Here is an 18,680-nt window from a genome sequence, read left to right as displayed (position 1 = left end):
ATCCAGGCAGTGTATCTATGCAGATGAGAACATTTTGTTCTATTCTGTACAAAGGTTTATCCACTTGTTAGCATACAGCAGAAATGGAAGTTCTGGTCCTACATTTTGTCTGGCTCCAGGTCTGCTGAGAAGCTACTCTTGGGTGTCCTAGGCTTTTCCTTGTCATGACAGTTCCTCGCAATCAGCCACCACATGCCGTGTTCCAGCCATTTCCTGGACAGAGTCGCCTCACCATGGTCCCAAAAGAAATATAGGACAGAACGTATTTCCTCCTCCAGTTTCTGTCCTTTGGTTTCCATAACATAATGACAAAGCATGACTCTCTAGCCTGACAGGAAGCAACGTACTACTTTACTGCACCCCTCAAGTTACACCTCTCCAAGCACTGTGGTTTGTATTCTGTTTTTTTCATATATCACATTGAAGGCTATATAAGATTCAGTTGTTTGATGCCCATTAATTAAAAGAAAGAAATAATAGCCCCTATGTGGAGATGTGGAGATATATATATCTATATTCCCCCTGTAGGTCTAATTAGAAAGGTAATTGGTAAATCCATCTTCAGCAGTTACTTAATTGCCTACTAAGTGCTTACTTGCCAGCCAGGGAGATATAGTCATCACTCCAAGGTTATAATGTTCCTTTTCTGTTATGAAATCTGATTGCTATTATTTGATTGTTTTTAGGTACTTCTTTTAAAAATAAAGGCACTTAATAACTTTCCAATGTCCATTCCACTCCCCACTCCTGAGAAATATCTTCATAATATTGTTTGGCTGGAAAATAAAGATGTTCTTATTGAATTCTTCAAGGTAAAGATTCTGTTTCCTATCCTGACTCAAGTCAGATGATAATTATTTTCCTTTTTTTTTTCTTTTTTGACTCACTAATGCAAGATTGATGTAAATTCAAGTAAGAATCCTGTAATGATTAATGAAGGGAACTCAAAATGAATGACTCAACAAAACCCAGAGGAGTAGATTTTATTTTAAACCGAAAAACAAAAATAATTTTCCCCATTGTCTATTTAAGATGCACTATCTCTGTTAGCCTGTTACTACCAAATCCACCTTATTTTATGTTAGAGAGCTCTGGATTTTCAGGTGCATGCTTTGGAAAAGACTTTTTGTTTTGAAAAGCAGTCTCAAATTTAAATTACCACACAGGCCAGGCAAATGATATAAAAGCAAAACCAGCTGAATATAGGGAAAAAAAGTAAATTTTGTCTTGTATTCAAAAGATCATGCTCTGTCTAAAGTCAGCTGAGTGTTCAACTAGAAGAGCGTGGACTCTTTCAACAAATATTTATTACTTTCTATGTGCCAGAGATTGCTCTAGGTTTGGGGATATGCGCATGAATAAAATAAATGAGATCTCTTCTTCCATGGAATTGATAGCATAAAGATGATTAAGAGTAATAAACATACCAGTGTATAAATGCATAATGTACCAGATTACTAATAAAAGCTCTGGAGAAAAGGTAAAAGAGGGGATATGTTTGAGCAGCCATATGTATGGGGTGCCAGGCAAGTCTGCTCCAATGTGGTGACATTTAAAATCTGAAAGAATTGAGGGAGCAGGTCACCTAGATTTCTGGGAAAAGAGCAACTCAGGCAAGTCCTGAGGTGAAATGTGCTTGTTGTGTTTTGGTAACACCACAGAGGATCATGATGCAGCAATGAAGAGAGGAAAGGAAATTGGAGCAGTTTGTAGACAACCTAAGTTTGTAGAACTTTGTCGGCCATGAAACTCAAGGACTTAGGCTTCTATTCTGAATGAAAAGGAAACCTGTAGGAAGATTTTAAACAGAGAAGTGACATCATCTAATTTGCATGTTAAAATGACCATCCTGCTGTTATGTTGAGCTATGGGGCAAATCAGAGAGACCACTTCGGAGGTGATTGCAATCCTGGAGGCAATATTGGACTAGTAGAAATGTGACAAGGTAGTCAAGAAGACTGGTTAGGAGGTGATGACAATATTGGAGAGATATTCATTAAATCACTCTTTTATTACATAAACTTGTATTGAGTATTTCTGTCAGATTATTGAGGTTTTAATCACAAACTTGCTTGCTTGTCTCTTTCTATCTAAAAGTTGATAATGGTATGTCAGCACGTAGTAATTTATTAACAAAGTGAAGAATGTAATTGTGTTTTCATGTTACTTGAAAGGCATTTTAGCTTTAAACACTTCCATTTAGAAAAGTCAATGTGATATTTTTGAATTCACTTTTTTTCTTTCTTTCAGGAAAGAGCTAAACTTGCCTATTTTGATTATGGAGATATCATTTGTAAAGAAGGTGAAATGCCACAAGGGATCTACTTAATTATTTCGGGGATGGCAATTGTAAGGGATCATTTATTCTTACTGAAAATGTATTTTGAAATGTATAATTATAACATAAGGAGAAATTTAAGAGCCAAAAAATTCTAATCTTTTAATGCAGTTATCATTTTCCAAATGAAGCTATTTCTGCTCAGAGTGGCCACAATAGCTGGGCGTTAAATACCCAACATTTGGAAAGTACTTCATATTTTACAAAATGCTTTCATAGTCACTAATTTTTCCTTGTAACTATCCTGCAAGGAGATGGGGCAATGAACAAAATAATAAAGTAAGTTGTGTAGTATGTGAGATGTGATAGATGAAGAAGTTAGTCATAGTCTGTTCTGGCATTGAATTCTTATAATAACTTGTTTTTTTGATTTTTTTTTTTGCATGAGAAAATAATTCACTTGACCCTAAAGGTACCTACTAAGAGGTTGAACCATGAAGTCTTCTTCCAGCCTCCATGTGCTCAGCCATGGCACTGTACTGCCTTTATTAGGAACCATGGGCTTAGTGCTATGTTACCATTAGAATCATAACCAAAATATAGTGCTACCAGTATTTATTAAATATATCAAACCAAATACATCAAAGTTGCAGTTAATTTGGGGAAATTTCCTGTAATATCTGAACTAACTAAGGCTTCTTAAAACATAAGTCCAATGATATTTGGGCTGAATTTTTCATTTTAGTATTCTCTAAATGCTATAACAAACCACTATAAATTTAGTGATTTAGGTTTATTATCTCAATCGTACAGCACTGTTCAGAACTTCTGTAACTTAGCTTTTTGCCTGCTTGAACCTCACAGGACAAAATCAAGGGGTCTACAGGTTGCATTCCTTTTTGGAAATTCTGTGGGCAGAATTAATTTTCAGGTTCCTTAAGGTTTTCAGACTAATCCAGTTCCTAAAGCTGTAGGACAGATGTCCGTGCTTCTTTGTACGTCCTCTGCTGGAACCCACCTTGAGGTGCTTGCAAATACACACATCTCAGGGTTCATCCTTTCCAATGTTTTTCATGTTGGAATACTTCTCTGTGACTGGTTCTATTTTCTACTTATAAGAGCTCAAATAATTATATTGGGTCCCCCAGGATAATCCAGAACCATCTCTTTAAAATTAGATGATTATACCTCCCCCACCTCTGGCCTGTACCCCACTTCTTGTAGCATAAATAAATAAATCTTAAAAAAATAAAATCAGCTGATTAGTAACATTAATTTTAGCTGTAAAGTATTTTTTTTTAAAGATTTATTTATTTATTTGTACAGAACTGGGGTACAGGCCAGAGATGCGGAGGGCGAGAGGATTCACCAGAGACAGAGCGGGAAGCAGAACAGGCAGATCGACGAAGTACACTGCTGAGGGGAGCAGCGGGCGGGTCAGGAGAGGTCTGCCACGCCATATGGTCACCTTCGGGGCAGGCGGGGATTGAACTCATGTGGAAGTGGCTTTAGTTTCTCAGTGCTGTGCTTTAACCCGCTGCGCCACCAGGGAGGGCCTGTAAAGTCTTTTCACAGAAATATTTAGATAAATGCTTGGTTGAATAACAAAGAGAGGAATTTGGAAGGACTTCTTTAGAATTGTGCTTACCATAGATGTTATCTTCTTGGTTTATAAAAAGCAGAGCCATTTTCCAAAGGGCCTCTGAATTGGATTCAAAATTAAGTAATAAAAAAAATTCAGTTTTTTGAAGCACAAATGCGTCTAAAACTCTGAGTTGGGGATCAATAGGATGGGAGTGCAATTTTCACAGCAACATAATTAGTGACTCTCTGTTCCCTGTTTCCTGTATCCTGAACAATAGCCTTCCTCTTTGATGTTTACAACTAACATTTCTGCGGAGGCTTCCTCCTGAAATCTGATAGCTTTTTTTCTTCTCCACCCATGGCTACTTGTTCTTACTAGTTCTTTTCCTGAAGAGAATACCATCATTGTGGCATTTCTAAACTGTTTTTGGTTGATGTCATATGATGCAAAGTGCTTATTTTTAAAAGTTATAAAGGAAAACAAACAGGGATTTTTTTTTAATTGAAGTCATGGCTTGGTTTAGAGGCCAATTAATTCATTACATCTGATTTATGCATCCTTGCATTCATAAGTTGTTTGCCCTCTAAGGCACTAGAATATTTAGTAGCTTCTAAGTGTGTAACTACTTAGAATTACTAGTTTGGTGGGATTTTTATTTATATTAGGAAGGTATATGTAGAAAGTTATAAAAAGGGGTCATCTGTAAAGCTAAAGATTGGAATAGTCTTATTGTCTTGGACAGTTGAAATGTGAAAGAAACCATGATTTTTATGAAGCCTGCTTCTGTTTTGAAACCTGAAAGGATTCATAGAGAAATCTTTTCCTTCAGCTGTAGTAAGCATGAGAGTAGTGGGAACTGCTATGACATAGTCAAATATTTTAAATTTTGTTACTTCCTTTTGCATGGTTTTTGCCTTTTGTAGTTGCACAGTCCACTTCCTACCTTTGGAGTAAACCTTGGTTTAAGGCCTGATACGGAGTCCAAAACCATATTTACAGAATACTGTACCAGTGGAGACATAATTGGAGAGTTGAGCTGTCTGCTTAAGCATGAAATAGAATATACTGCCATCTGTGAAACTACTTTACAGGTAAGAAACTGGTGTTGTCAGTACCATGGCTGTTAGTTACTTGTTCCTCAAGTAAATAAGGAATGCCAATATCTTTCCTTCCTTTGGGTTTTGATATCTTATTGAGTCATCCAACCAGTTACTGGGAAGCAGCTTAGCTAAGGGAGATTTTAGTGTCTCACATCCTGAGTGGGGAGCTGGAATTGAGATATTTTAGCTTCTTTGAGTCTTAATGTTCTTGTTTATTTAAAGAGAATATCTAGCTTTTTATGTTATGTTTTTTTAAATTTAAGTTAAATTATTTACTTCCTTACACCATCATTAATTTTTGGATAGTATTTGATTTTTCTCCTAACTTTTACTGTTACGAAGATTAAGAAAATACCTACATAAAATTCTAGGCACGAGGAATTCAAATTTAAGTGAGCCAAAGTGCAATGCAGCAGGATCCAAAATCTTAGGGACCAAAGAGATTGTTGTTTTATAAGTTTCATACTATTTCATTTCTAGAAGAGGACAGAAACATGGTATCAAGGCTGAACTGGACTCATTAAAGTTCATTCAACTGGGATTCTGAACAAGTGGTGTTCCTTGTTGAGGGAAGGAGTTTGCCTCTAGAAGAAGCACTGGGGATGAATGCTTTTACCTGCTATTACAATAAAAATAGATAAATTGATGTGGCTCAGGTCCTGGTTCTTAGGCTCATGAACCATCTCTTTTATCATAGCTCATGAGTGATGTGAATTTTCCTGGACTAGTATTAAGCCTTTAACTTGATTAAATGTTAGCATCTTATCCATAGAAACAGCCTCTGTACAGTCCATGCTTTTAAATGACTAAGAATCATACTTATGCTAGAGTCAGTTTTTCTAAGAGGTTAAATGAAGATTGAATCCATAGGCATTTTATTTTATGATGTAATTTAATTCCAATTAAGTTTCTGTTTGATACCTTGTGTTTTCAGGCCTGCTTTATCTCTCTGGAGGACTTATATGAAGGCTTTGATGTCTTCTGGCCATCCCTGGAATATAAAATATGGCTAAAGCTTGCTCTCAGTATTGCCTATCAGTATTTTGAGTCAAGTCTCATTGATGAAGTAAGTTACATAATTAATATATAAATGAACTTTTATCTACTATATTGTTTTTTACAAAAATGTATTTCATATGGTAGAGGCAAAGGCAAAAAAGAAGGTTGTGTTTGTTGTCAATTCTATAGCTACAGTTAGCTTTCTAAGGCTACTTGAGGTCATCCCTTAAAAAAAATTCAGCAAATATTAAATAGAGCTCCCAGAACCAAGCATAACATAGGAATGGATTCATTAAACAGTCTGATGTTTACAATAGTACTCTACCTGTGTTAATGTGAATCTCCTGCTTTAAAAAAAAACTTTACTGGAACAAATGAGCCTATTCTGTGAATTTTTCTCTCTAAAATAATAGTGGTTTGAGTTTGTTCTTGCACTGGCAAAATTTATAATATTTATATTCTATTTAATAATTATTTGAGCTCCTACTATGGACTCAGGAGCTGGGGAGGTGAAATACCTATAACTCAATAATATTCATTGATTTGACAGACTGGGTATCAGTGTTGAATTTAAAATAAAACTATCTCAAGAGAACGAAAAAGCGAGTACAGCCTGGAAAAAATATTTGCCAAAGGACACATCTGATGAAAAACTGTTATTTGAAATACACAAAGGTCTTAAAACTCAATAGGGAAACAATTAAAATGTAGGTCGAAAGTCTTGGCAGATACCCCATCAAAAAAGATAGTAAAGATTGCAAAGAAACATGAAAGATGCTTCCTATCGTATGTTATCTGGGAAATACAAAATAAAACAACTATAAGATACAATACACCTACTAGAATGTCCACAATTCAGAACACTAACAAAACCAAATGCTAGTGTTGTGCAACAATAGGAATGTATATTCATTCACTACACCTGGGAAGATAGTTTATTTCCATACTATTACCATACAATCCATGCAGTATGGTCCTTGATACTGACTTAGTGATAAATATCACACAAAATATCCACACAAAACCCTACAATAGTGTTTATAGAAACTTCATTTATGACTTACTGGAGATGTCCTTATAGAGATGACAGGATAAATAAACTGTGGTACATCCAAACAATGGAATATTATTTGCACTAAAATGAAATGAGCTATCAAATTCTGAAAAGACCTGGAAGAAACTTACATGCATATTTCTAACTGAAAGAAGCCATCTTAAAAGACTTCATATTATATGATTCTAGCTATAGGATATTCTGGACAAGGTGAAGCTGTGCTGATCAGTATTAAATAAATTGTTGCTAGGAGTTGGGTTGGGGAGAGAACAATGGGCAGATCACAGAGAATTTTTAGGGTAATGAAAGTTTTCTGTATGTTAGTCTAATGATGGATGAATGCCATTATACAAGACTGAGACTGAATCCTAAAGGAAACGCGACTTTGTTATAACTGATAGTTTGTCATTTATAACAAATATACTCTTGTGGAGAATGTTGATAACAGTGGAGGCTATGCATGTGGAAAGCAGGGGGTATATGTACAGTCTCAGTATCTTTCTCTTAATTTTGCTGTGAACCTACATGCTCTAAAAACTAAATCTTAAAAATAATTAACAAGTTGTATTAAGCATATTAGCAAGCATGTTTCTTTTACTCAATGCCAATGATTTTCAGAAAAAAAATTAGCAGAAGGGTAAAAAGAATTATATTCTTTTCTTTTCCTTTGGCCTTACTTCTTCACGAGTAGTAGGATAAGTTTAGCATTGTTTAATGTGAAACTCCAAAAGAGAGAATTAGGATCAATAGGTTGATGTTCCATGGAGTCAGACTTCATTCAATAAGATGGATGTCCATTCATTAAAAAAAAAAATACAATCAATATGTACTCATTATATAAAAAAGAAAACACAAATACAAACATAATAAACTTCTACCCCGGCTTTATTCCCCAAAGAATCTCAATTTAACACTGGTTTATTGCCTTCTAGTATTTTTCCATAAAAGAATGAACTAATGAACACTTTTTAGAACTGTTACCTCCTAAAAGAATTATGTTTCACCTTCTTAATTATACAACTTGAAATTTATGTACATTTGAAAACTAAAATGGATTATTTTTTAGATTTTCTGGCTACAAAATTCTAGATAAGTTAACTAATTTTCTTTTTTTAATTTTATAATAGTTTATGTTTACATATTTTTGTGCATTTTCCCATCTCAGTTTCAATCCCCTTGGGTTTCCCATCACCAAATCAACTAATTTTCTTTTGATTTTGGTACTTCAGCTGTGCTGGTGTCCTCAAAATTAAACATTTAATTTGCCTGTAGAGACCAAGGTCTGAAGGCTAGGTCATGTCAACGTGCACTCCCTGTGGCTGGAGATGTTCAGAGTGGCCTGAGGGTCCCTGCCTTGGGCATGTCCAGGAGATTTCAGCCATTAAATGAGTTTTCTGGGGTGCCCATAATAAAATACCACAAACTAGAAGACTTCAATGACAGCAATATGATGTCTTATAGTTCTCAAGGATAGATACCTGAAGTCAAGTTGCTGGCAGGTTTGATTCCTACAGAAGGGAGAGTCAGGCCCAGTCTCCATCCTTGGCTTTAGATAGCTGTCCTCACCTTCATGTGGAGTTCTTGACTGTGTTTCGTATCTGTGTCCAAGTTTCCCCTTTTAATTAGGACATAAGTGACAGTTCATGGATACTATGATGGTGGTGGGAGGTCTACGGGACAACACCTGAGGGGAGAAATCAAATACTACCTGCAAGTTAACAACAGTGCAAGAAAACAAACAAATTTACTAAACAACAACAGCAAGTTGGAATTCATAATCTTGCCAGAGGCATTATGACAAACTCAAAGAACTCAGCTAACTCAGAAAATTTGCTATTTTCTTGAGTCCAGTTATCCTTTTGTATGACTTATAGAAAAATGTACTTTTATTTTAGGATTTAAATTTCCAGAAATGTGTGACGCTCAGTCTTGCATATGTGGAGACTTTGTCAAGCTATAATGAAATGACTGTTGACGATAGGACCATGAAGTTTATTATCATTGTGTATGGCAGTGTGATTGATACAAAGACAGAGGCACCCTATTTTGCACCTTGCATTTTACCTAAAACTTGTGAACAGGTAAGGAGAATAATTTCTGAAAGGTGATTTGCTTTTCAATGGTGCCCAATAAGTGACTTTAAAACTCAGTTGACCATTTTCAAAAAGAAATTTACCTTGAAAAGATTCTTTCGTTCTGACACACCCTTAGCAAAAAAGTCAGCATGTACCCAGGGCTCCAGTGTACTGTCCTGTTGTTTGTGTCCTGCCCACAGGGGCAACCTAAGGACATCTGGGTCTGGAATCTGCTCTGTGTTTGCCAAGTCATTTGTTCTGGCATTGGACATCTTTCTCTAGGCTTTCCCAGAGAAGGATCAGTGCATTGTTACCAGTTCCCACGAAAGCAGTTGGTGATACTGTATGCTACTATAGTTCTGGAAGTTTCTGCACTGGCTGATAGTGAAACTGGACAAACCAGGGAACTGCAGCTGACCTAATTGTTGGGTCTGCATCTATATGCTCCCCAGCAGAACATGACTTAAAAGCAGACACATAGGGAGAAACAACAATTACAGAATTTATTTACTCAGGGAGTGAGGAAAGGGGATGGTAAGAGAGAGCAAAAAAAGAGATAGAAAAATTATTAGCTGATACATGGCCAGATGCTATCTGTCTCATGTCAGATAGTGTCTGTTGAGCAGAGACCAGAACTCAAGCCCAAGGTAAAGCCACAAGTGACCAGACACTTCCAGACACTTCTCATCAAAGGCAGTTTAACTGCTAGAGCTCCAGCCCTACCCCTATTTTCCATCAGCCCTGAAGGGTGAAGTCTGGAAAGCTCTGCCTTCTGCTGTGGAGTTGGCTATGAGCATCGCCCATGTCTTGGAGGTTGCGCCTCACTGTTCCTTTTATAATAAGAAGGGACACATAGAGGTCTGTTTGCTCTGTTGCATGTTGAGAGCTGTGGATACTACGGGATGGCTGGGCCTCATTGTTCCGTGCCTGTTTGAGGATGAGAGAGGTGTGAACACCTCAGGTATAGCAGGGATGGGAAGAGAAGAAATAGACCTTGAAATAGATAACCAGCTGTTGAATCATAGGGGTGACAGGATAGAGGGGGCGTCAAGAAGAGTGAGAGGAGCTGACAGCTCTTGAATCTGGTATCAATTTTCTCCCACTGGGAAAGATTCCTTCTGTCTGATCATGCTGAGGAAGGTCACTAATTAAATGAGAAATTTTATCCTGGAAAGTTTGGGAAATGACCTACAAAGTCCTTTTGCCATATTCTTATTTTATTCAAAATATTTTTGCCATATTCTTATTTTATACCTCTCAACAATTCAGAGGACAATAATAACTTATATATATATCTAATTTTTAAAAAGATTTATTTATACAGAACTGGGGTACAGGCCAGAGGCACAGGGGTGGTGAGAGCACAGAGTGGGGAGCAGAACAGGCAGACTGCTGAGGGGAGCAACGGGCGGGTCAGGAGAGGTCTGCTGCACCATGTGGTCACCTTCAGGGCCCAGGATTGAACTCGCACTGAAGCGGCTGCTGCTAGCTTGAAGTGCTGTGCTTTAACCCACTGCACCCCCCGGGCGGGCTCTCAATATGTGTATTTTTTAAAGAACATAAAATGGAAATCTCTTTAGGTATGAAACAAGGGGTGGGAATGCAGAAGGTGAGCACCACCCACAGTTTAGTGTGATAAGTCACTGGCACGCTCAGATTTGAACCTGACCCTGGTGAGAACAGGTAATCTGATCTCAGTTGCCTATTATTGACACAGGGGTAATAATAGCAGTCACAGGACCTGGTCATTGTGAGGATTAAAGGAGAAATGTGTGGTCTCTGGTGGTGAAAGTTTATTTGTTGCTTGGCTGCTACTTGCATTCTTGAAGGTTCTGTGGTGTGCAGGGCAAAAGCTCCAAGAACTGACTGCGTTGCCATCTGGGGTGACTGGGCCAAAGCCCATAAAGGTCAATGTATGAATAAAAGAAACTCGGCAGACACTGGGGAGTCTCCTTTTTCCAAACTGAGACTTTCCAGTCTGTTTAGAGACAAGGGGTGGAAAATTCCCCTCTGGTGTCTCAAAGTATGCAGAGGATAATTTGTTGGTCCCAGACTTCTTGAAACAACATAAAAGAGGATTTGAAATTAACATGATAGCGCTTAGGTTGGAGGCCTAGCTCCAGGGGATGGCTTATTTCTTATATCATTTGGAAAGGTTAGGAAAAGAATACTCTTGACTAACTTTGACTTTTCTCCTTTTAGGTTCAGGGAACTTCAGATTTAAGCAAGCTGCTGGTTATCCGAACATCTGAGCCTTCCGCAAATAATACGGAATCAAATGTCATGGGTAAGGGGCAAAACTTTAAGAATAGGAAAACCACCCAGAAGGAAGTTTGATACAAGTAAAATTTATTTAATTCTAAAGAAAATGAAATTGCAGGGCATTGTGTGGGCTTACCATCACTGTCCGTCGTTGGGTTCACCTGGCTGCCACTTTGCTTCTGGAAAGTGACTTCCAGACACTGAAATGAAAGTGGCTCCTTTCTCTCTTATGCTACTGACTCCACTTCCTGGTAGGAGGAGAACAGTTTCCATGTTGGATTCTTTTCCTGCCCTGTTAGGGGAGAGCCACATAGTACAGTCTGGGGGTTGAACAGTACTGGGGAGGGGGTGAAATTTTTCATAGTTAACCCAGGTTCAGGGACCTAATTTGTTCCCAACAATCAAAGGGAATGTGAACCCTGCCCTGCACTCACTGAGAATCTAAACTATGGTCACAGTCACAACTCAAATGGCTCAGTCACTGAGTAACTATAGTAATTATATATAGTAATTATACCATATACATAGTAATCATTAACACTGGATCACATGTATCACAGAGGTAAATATTACACAAAAAGGTCTAGCTAGGGAGGACCATGCACTAGAGAGAAGGTATTCTAGATCATTCTTCTACTGCTCCACCTTCCTGCCTTACTAAGCTCAGTGTCACCATTCTTCCTTTCACCCTGACTTGAAAACAAGGTCATCCTGATGTCCTCCTCCAGTCACCAGCATCCTGGTGAATATTTCATGTGTCCTGCTAGCTTAGACATTATGCAATTCTTAATGAATTGTTAATTTCTGGAGAATGGCTTATATGATTCAAAGTTGTGTGCATACAATGACATTTCATGCATTCATTAATGTTTTATGTCTCATTTTCCATCTGCATACTTTTTATCATAAGATGCAGCCCACACCCTCCCTGTTTGCTGGACACTAGTGTCAAGTGTTAGTTGGTAAGTCAGCCAAACAAGCTCTCTGCCGTCATGGAGGAGGAGAGACAGACATTGAATATGTACTTCCACTTCTCTGCAGCAGCAAGAACCCTGGGCTCACTTTCCATGCTCTGTTCTGGGATCACATACAACGCCATGGCTTTGGGAGGCCCTTCTGCTTCTGGCTTCCTCTCCAAACTGGTCAACACTCATATAACCGTTACTCTCAGGCTTTACTGTCTTTGAGAGGTGCCAATATTCTGCTTCCACGCTATTTTTAGGGCACAGGCTGGGAACTTTGAGCCTGGAGTCAGCCCCCTTGGGGCAACATAAGGACTATGGAGCCAGAGACCTAAAATGCTGTCAGGATTAGGGCACATGTCCTTTCTATTCCTTGGTCCATAGCTTTCTCTCCTTCAAACCCTCTGGACTTGTGATTAGACTGAAGGAACACGACATCCTATTGCTCCATGGGTTTGGAACAAAAGTCAAATGGTAGGTCCATGGACAGGAGCTAGTTAGTATACTGGATTTGACACACATTTCCCTTAAATTAAAACAAAACAAAATTGTTTCCAAGTATAAACATACAGAAGTTTCACATTTAACAAATCTAGATTTTGAGCTTTTCTTAAAAAACTAAAATCAGGAAGTCTGCCAACACTAAATCTCATTCCTACATATAGCAACGGTCAGATAGCATAGTATTGCTGACTCCAAAGGGAAAATGGAAGCTCACCAGTTTGCCACGGTATTCCCTGCTCCCTCTTGTCTTTTATCCAGCCTTCCTTCCTTGTTTCTGTGACTTCCCTTTTCCCATTTGAGTTTGTCAGCTCTTGTGCTGAACTTTTAGGAAGAAAGTAAAGAGCCCATTTGAAAGGAAAGGAGAGGACTTGAAGGGAGAAAGCAAATTGATACTCTGAAATATTCTCTTGCTATCCATATTCTAAAACTCTTAATTTATTTTTCCATTTAATGCATGTACTTGGACAGCCTCAGTTAATTCAACTCTTCGAATGACCAAGAAAGAATATGGCTGGAAAAGATAAGGTAATAAACTTAAAGATTTGATTAGATCTTTTATTGTGAATATTGAACTGTACAACTAAAATTGTGAAGTCACATTATAAATGTAAGTGGTAGGAAGAGAGACTATTAGTGGCAGTAAAACTCACTTGAAATACTTAAAAATTAAACTTAGTAATGTTTTTGAAAGATGCAATTTTCAAAATTTTCCCTGTTCATTTCCCCCTTCCCTCTGATTTTTAGGTCAAAAGTTGAGACCTTTGGGTTTAGGGATAGGAAGGGGCATAGGAAGCACACAGCCAGACATTAGCATCTAAATATCAATGACTCTCCCTTTGTGATGTGCATTCCCTGGGATGTGTGGGTGCTAAGATAGGGGTACATGGAACCACAAACTACTTATGGACATGTTCCTAGATTTTCAATCATAGTTGATGATTTTTTAAAGGGAGAAATTAACTAAATTTAACTTGAAAGGGATAAATAAAGCTAAATCAACCCCTTTAGCTTATTTAGATCATTTAAAATGTTTTATATTAAAAAAATATACTATGCAATAGGATGACAAATTCCCATGAATTTTTAACATTCACAACATTTTTTTTTCAGAATTTTATTAATATGTTGTCTATAAAAATTCGTGCTTTTGGGAGCACACCTTCACATCTTAACAGGTACATGCGTATACATGCTCTCTATCAGATTCCAGTGCCAAGACACTGTCACTGACCACTTTGCCCCTGCTACCCTCCAAGTGCCATTGGTAACCAGCGTAGTTTTCACAGTGCTTTAGAGTTATTTTTGTTGTATTTTGTCAGCTAGTTTTCTTTGGTTGTTTATATTCCATATGTGAGTGAATCCATCTGGTAAACTACCTTTTATTTTCTCAATTCACTTAGCATCATCACCTCAAGATCCATCCATCTTGTTCCAAAAAGCCTAATTTATCTTTTAAAAATAGTCTTCCATGTCTTGGGTAATATGAATAATTCTGCTATAGACACAGGGGTACATCTTTCTTTTAAAAATATTTTAAAATATTTATTTATGCAAACAGAACTGGGGCACAGGCCAGAGGTGCAGGGTTAGTGAAAGGATTCACCAGAGACAGTGGGGAGCAGAACAGGCCAACTGATGAAGTGCACTGCTGAGGGGAGCAGTGGGCAGGTCAGGAGAGGTCTGCCATGCCATGTGGGATCACCTCCAGGGCGGGGATCAAACTCATGCTGAAGTGGCTTTAGCTTCTTTGTGCTGTGCTTTAACCCACTGCACCAAGGAGGGTCCAAAACATCTCTTTTTAGGCCCTATTCTCTTCTCTTTCTTAAAGGGACCCTTGTTCATAAATGGGAAAACTAAATTGGGAATCAAGTGCTTGGGCTCCTCATTTGTCATGATCTTTTCTAAGACCCACTATTTAAAATATATATAAAAAAAAGCTCATTTATGCAATCAATCATAAAGTGAACAGGAATTCAAATGTATTTCTTTATGACACTTGATGGCATAGAGGCACATATATTTACTTATAGGTGACTGTTTCAGACAATAAAATGTAACCTTTTCATTAAGCAATTAATAGTAGGTTAAAAATGCTTATAGTCTAATATTTTACTTTTGACTTTCTCTTATAGTTGGAAGCTGAATCCCATTTCAAAAGGGATGTTAAAGGCACCAATATGATATATTGAGTCAGGTTAAAGACCAAATTAATATTCTGGCTCAAGTGCTGAAGGAACATATCTACCTGGCAAGGAGTTTGCTTAGAAGTTGCTGGAACATTTTACTGCAATATTTATCTTAATAAGTGATTAATAGACTGATGTAAAACTTTAATTTTAAGCCACTGCACTTACTACACTTGAGATGGTCAGAGTTCTTCAGGATGATATAAAATATTCTACAACTCGTGTATTTCCAGATGAAACCCTTGTTCCAGATTAGGCCCAATTACCAAATCCATTGTATAACTAATATACTATTGTCAAAAGCATAGGGCCTAGAATTTTATTGCTATTATTAGTACTTCCCTAATATTTTCCAAACGAATTTTCCTTTTCCTAATTTAGTTAATACTGGTCTAGTAGAACTACATTCCACAATCTTTGTTACTTAGAGCAAAATTTAGGGTAAATTAACAATCTTACATTGCATAATACTATTTGGTATCACTTTTTATTTTAAAGTCAAATAAAGTTGAATTTTACAGTTTATTATGTAGAATCCATTGTTTGTTTTATCTCAATTTTGAAATGAAAGAACAAATGATTCCTTAATCAAGAAAAAACTGAATTAGAGGTTAAGAATAACAGGAAATACAACAGAAAAAAAAAAGTCAAACTTAACTATTAAAAACTTTCTGGAAGGCTCAGCTATGCACAATACCTGGGAATAGCATAATCCTTGAAGCTGATGAAAGTTCAACATCTTATAATACTTTTAATATTTGCATAATGAACTTGATTTTATTGTGGGCGGTGAGTGGGGAGAAACACTAGGAAGGAAAAGGTAGATTTATTGAGATACCTTGCAAGAGAGCAGGGGGGAGATGTCTGTGCAAAGAAGGGCTTAAGGCTTTCTTTTATAACCTGTTATCCTCTGGGATGTCTGGTCTTGGGTGTTGACCTCTGACACAATGAATATGTCCTGGCCCTGCTTCCACATTCATGGTCAAAATGATCTAGTCTTAGGGTCTGGCTCTAATAGCAACCTTTTCAATTCCTTTTATCTACTCAAGCTTCCCAAATTTGCCTGCTGGGACCTCGGTAATTTGGGGGTTTAATTTTTAACCTTGGTAATTTTTAAAAACTATTTAATTATGCACACAGAACTGGGGTACAGGCTAGAGGTGTGGGGGGTGAGATGATTCACCAGAGAGAAGATGGGGGGCAGAACAGGCAGACTGACAAAGTACACTGCTGAAGAGAGCAGCAGATGAATCAGGAGAGGTCTGCCATGCCATGTGGGTCAATTCCCTGGCCAGGGATTGAACTCATGCTGCAGTGGCTGCAATAACTTCATGGTGCTGTGCTTTAACCCCGTGTGCCTCCAGGGAGGGCCCAACCTTAGTAATTTTTAATCCTGGTATTTTCCCCTCTCCCAAGAGGAATATGTCAAATCTTTGGGAATGGTATAAAGTTCTGTCTTCTGTAGCTGCTTCGAGCTGAGTTTTGGGAAGGTAGTGCTGGCTCTACTTAGTGTATTGTCATTTTGGGACAGTGAGAATTTAAGAGAATTTGATGGCTGCACTTTGGGTTTTCAGACAGGGTCAATTTAGCCCCTATGTGTGGTTCTGAGAGGCTCAGGTGGTGATGGTTGTCCAAAATGGGCTGTCAAGCATCTAGGTTCACATTTCCCATAGCTGTTTGTGCTTCTAGGTCTCCATGGTGACTGATATTCCATAACAGGAAGCTGTGGTTTGATGGTGTGTAAGTGAGATGAAACTAAATAAAAAAAGCTAAGAATGCTGAGTCTTAAAAGATCCAAGTGGAGGAACTTTGTATAAGAGGTTATAGTCCTTGGATATTATGCCTTCCAAGGGTAAATGAGGACTCTAGCAGGGGTGGAAAAGATAGATCAGCCTGAATATAGTGTCCTGGAGGCCCAAAGGTGCTATAGCAGAATGGGGGAATCAGAATGGTTAAGGCCAGAAATGCAAGTGTAAACAGGTGGACTTGCAGTGAGCAGGACAGTGGTGCTGTAAAGTGTCCTGGCTCAGGTTGGCCATCAACACCAGTAAGGACAGTTGACCAGTAGGTAGCTCTGGAGAACTGCAGCGAGGCAGAGTAAGTGGCCCTGTATCCACCAAGAAGGTAATGTCTGCCACTTCCAGGAATTACTTGAGGCTGACCTAGAGAGGGTATGGGGAACCTGTCTCACCTCTGGGCCTCTTCAGAAAAGATCTTCTTTCCCAGTCAATGACTATAGTCAGAGACACTTGATGACCTTTTATCTTCCTGCCTGGTGGGTGCTTTGGGCTGGCTCCCTACCTCTCTGGAGAGTGGGGCAGATCCTCTTCCAATGTTCTGGGCAACAGCCGCAGCACGATGTTTTCAAACACACAAGGCCATGCTGGGGGACCTTCAGGAGATTGAGGCCCCAAATGGCCTTAAGGTATATGAGGTATTGGGTGAGTCTGAGGTGGCAGGGTGCTGGCAATGGCAGTCCATATACTGGCCCTTTCTCTTGCCTTCCTCTTTTCTTTCAGCCTGGTGGTTTCCTCCCTATTATTGTAGACCTTGAACGCCATGTCTGGAAGTGAGAAAGGGGTCTGTGAACCTTGATGCAGTTACTGGAGCTTGTACCTGATGTGTCAGGGCAAGACTGGCTAATGAAGTGTTGTTAGGATGAGCTGTCCTAGTCTCTGGGTCCAGATTAATGTTCTTTCTCATGGCTGTCACAAATCTAGACTGAAATAATGCAGGATTTTCACTGGGCTCCTGAGCAACTTCCCTCGGTTGGTCTCCCTGGGTTAACAATGACTTCCTGTATGCCTGGAGGAGGCAAGTAACCATATGGTCCCTACAACTGGGGTTCCGGGACTGGTCTTCCCATTGAGGGTCAGTGTTATGGATTGCCTACCAGAATATATTAGGTTTTAAAAGGTCTTCCGAACACTCATACTTCCAAACACTCCTAGTAGTTTGTAACTAATAGGACAATAAACTTTTCTAATTTTATAAGATAATTACCCAGAGTGACAAAGATTTTTTAAGAGTATATCTGTTTCTGACAAGGCTCAACAATGCTGACAGGATTAATTTTTCTCAGTGAACCAAACCTGAGGGTAGAAAAATACCAAGACACTTAGATTACTTAAGTAGACTTTGTTCTAAGCTAGTAAAGTGAGTTTTAGAATGCTTTAACCCTTTCTGCAGATAGCTTACTTGCATTTGAACATTTTTAATTTGTAAGAAATTATATAGCTGTTATACTATCATTCCTTTAGATAACTTACACATAACCTGTTAAAAATTTTAAACACTTGCTTTCAAATTATTTTGGTAATATGACATTAAAATTTTAGTTTCCTTACAGTAAGGAGCAAAATATAAATCTGAAGGCTCAGTAATTTTAATAGACTGATTCTAGGTATTAACTCTCATTATTAAACTCGGTAAACCTTAGTTGCTTACAGTAGATTTCAACAAATGAAAAGATTCAAGGTGAACTAAAGGCGGCAAAATAGCAAAAGGAAGGGAGGGAAGCAGCAAGGAAAATACTTAGGTGGTAACAGAACACAGGGAGTCAAGGCTTAGAAGACATATGCAGTTAGGAGCAGGTAGTGTTAGTTCTTCAAAGGCAAAAGAAATGCAGTGAACTAGAAAGGAGGTGAGGCAGGATGTCAGTATGCTTTAATTTCC

At 38.2% G+C, this 18,680-nt stretch overlaps 1 protein-coding gene across 1 annotated transcript in view; it reads left to right on the top strand.

Annotated features, from left to right (window-relative positions):
* SLC9C2 (solute carrier family 9, member C2 (putative)) overlaps window positions 1-13,343 on the top strand; it is a 60,528-nt gene extending 47,185 nt beyond the window's left edge. The window contains exons 20-26 of the mRNA XM_012728915.1: window positions 687-812; window positions 2,251-2,349; window positions 4,787-4,954; window positions 5,898-6,029; window positions 8,912-9,097; window positions 11,294-11,378; window positions 13,288-13,343. Of these exons, the coding sequence (XP_012584369.1) occupies window positions 687-812; window positions 2,251-2,349; window positions 4,787-4,954; window positions 5,898-6,029; window positions 8,912-9,097; window positions 11,294-11,378; window positions 13,288-13,343 (852 nt within the window). The remainder of the gene's footprint in view (window positions 1-686; window positions 813-2,250; window positions 2,350-4,786; window positions 4,955-5,897; window positions 6,030-8,911; window positions 9,098-11,293; window positions 11,379-13,287) is intronic.
* Window positions 13,344-18,680: the final 5,337 nt, after the last annotated feature.

Source organism: Condylura cristata, unplaced genomic scaffold (assembly GCF_000260355.1).
Source record: "Condylura cristata isolate star-nosed mole 26May11 unplaced genomic scaffold, ConCri1.0 scaffold00024, whole genome shotgun sequence".
Taxonomy (NCBI): domain Eukaryota; kingdom Metazoa; phylum Chordata; class Mammalia; order Eulipotyphla; family Talpidae; genus Condylura; species Condylura cristata.
The sequence above is the reverse complement of the archived record's forward strand: the minus strand, read 5'-3'. Positions and strand labels throughout refer to the sequence as shown.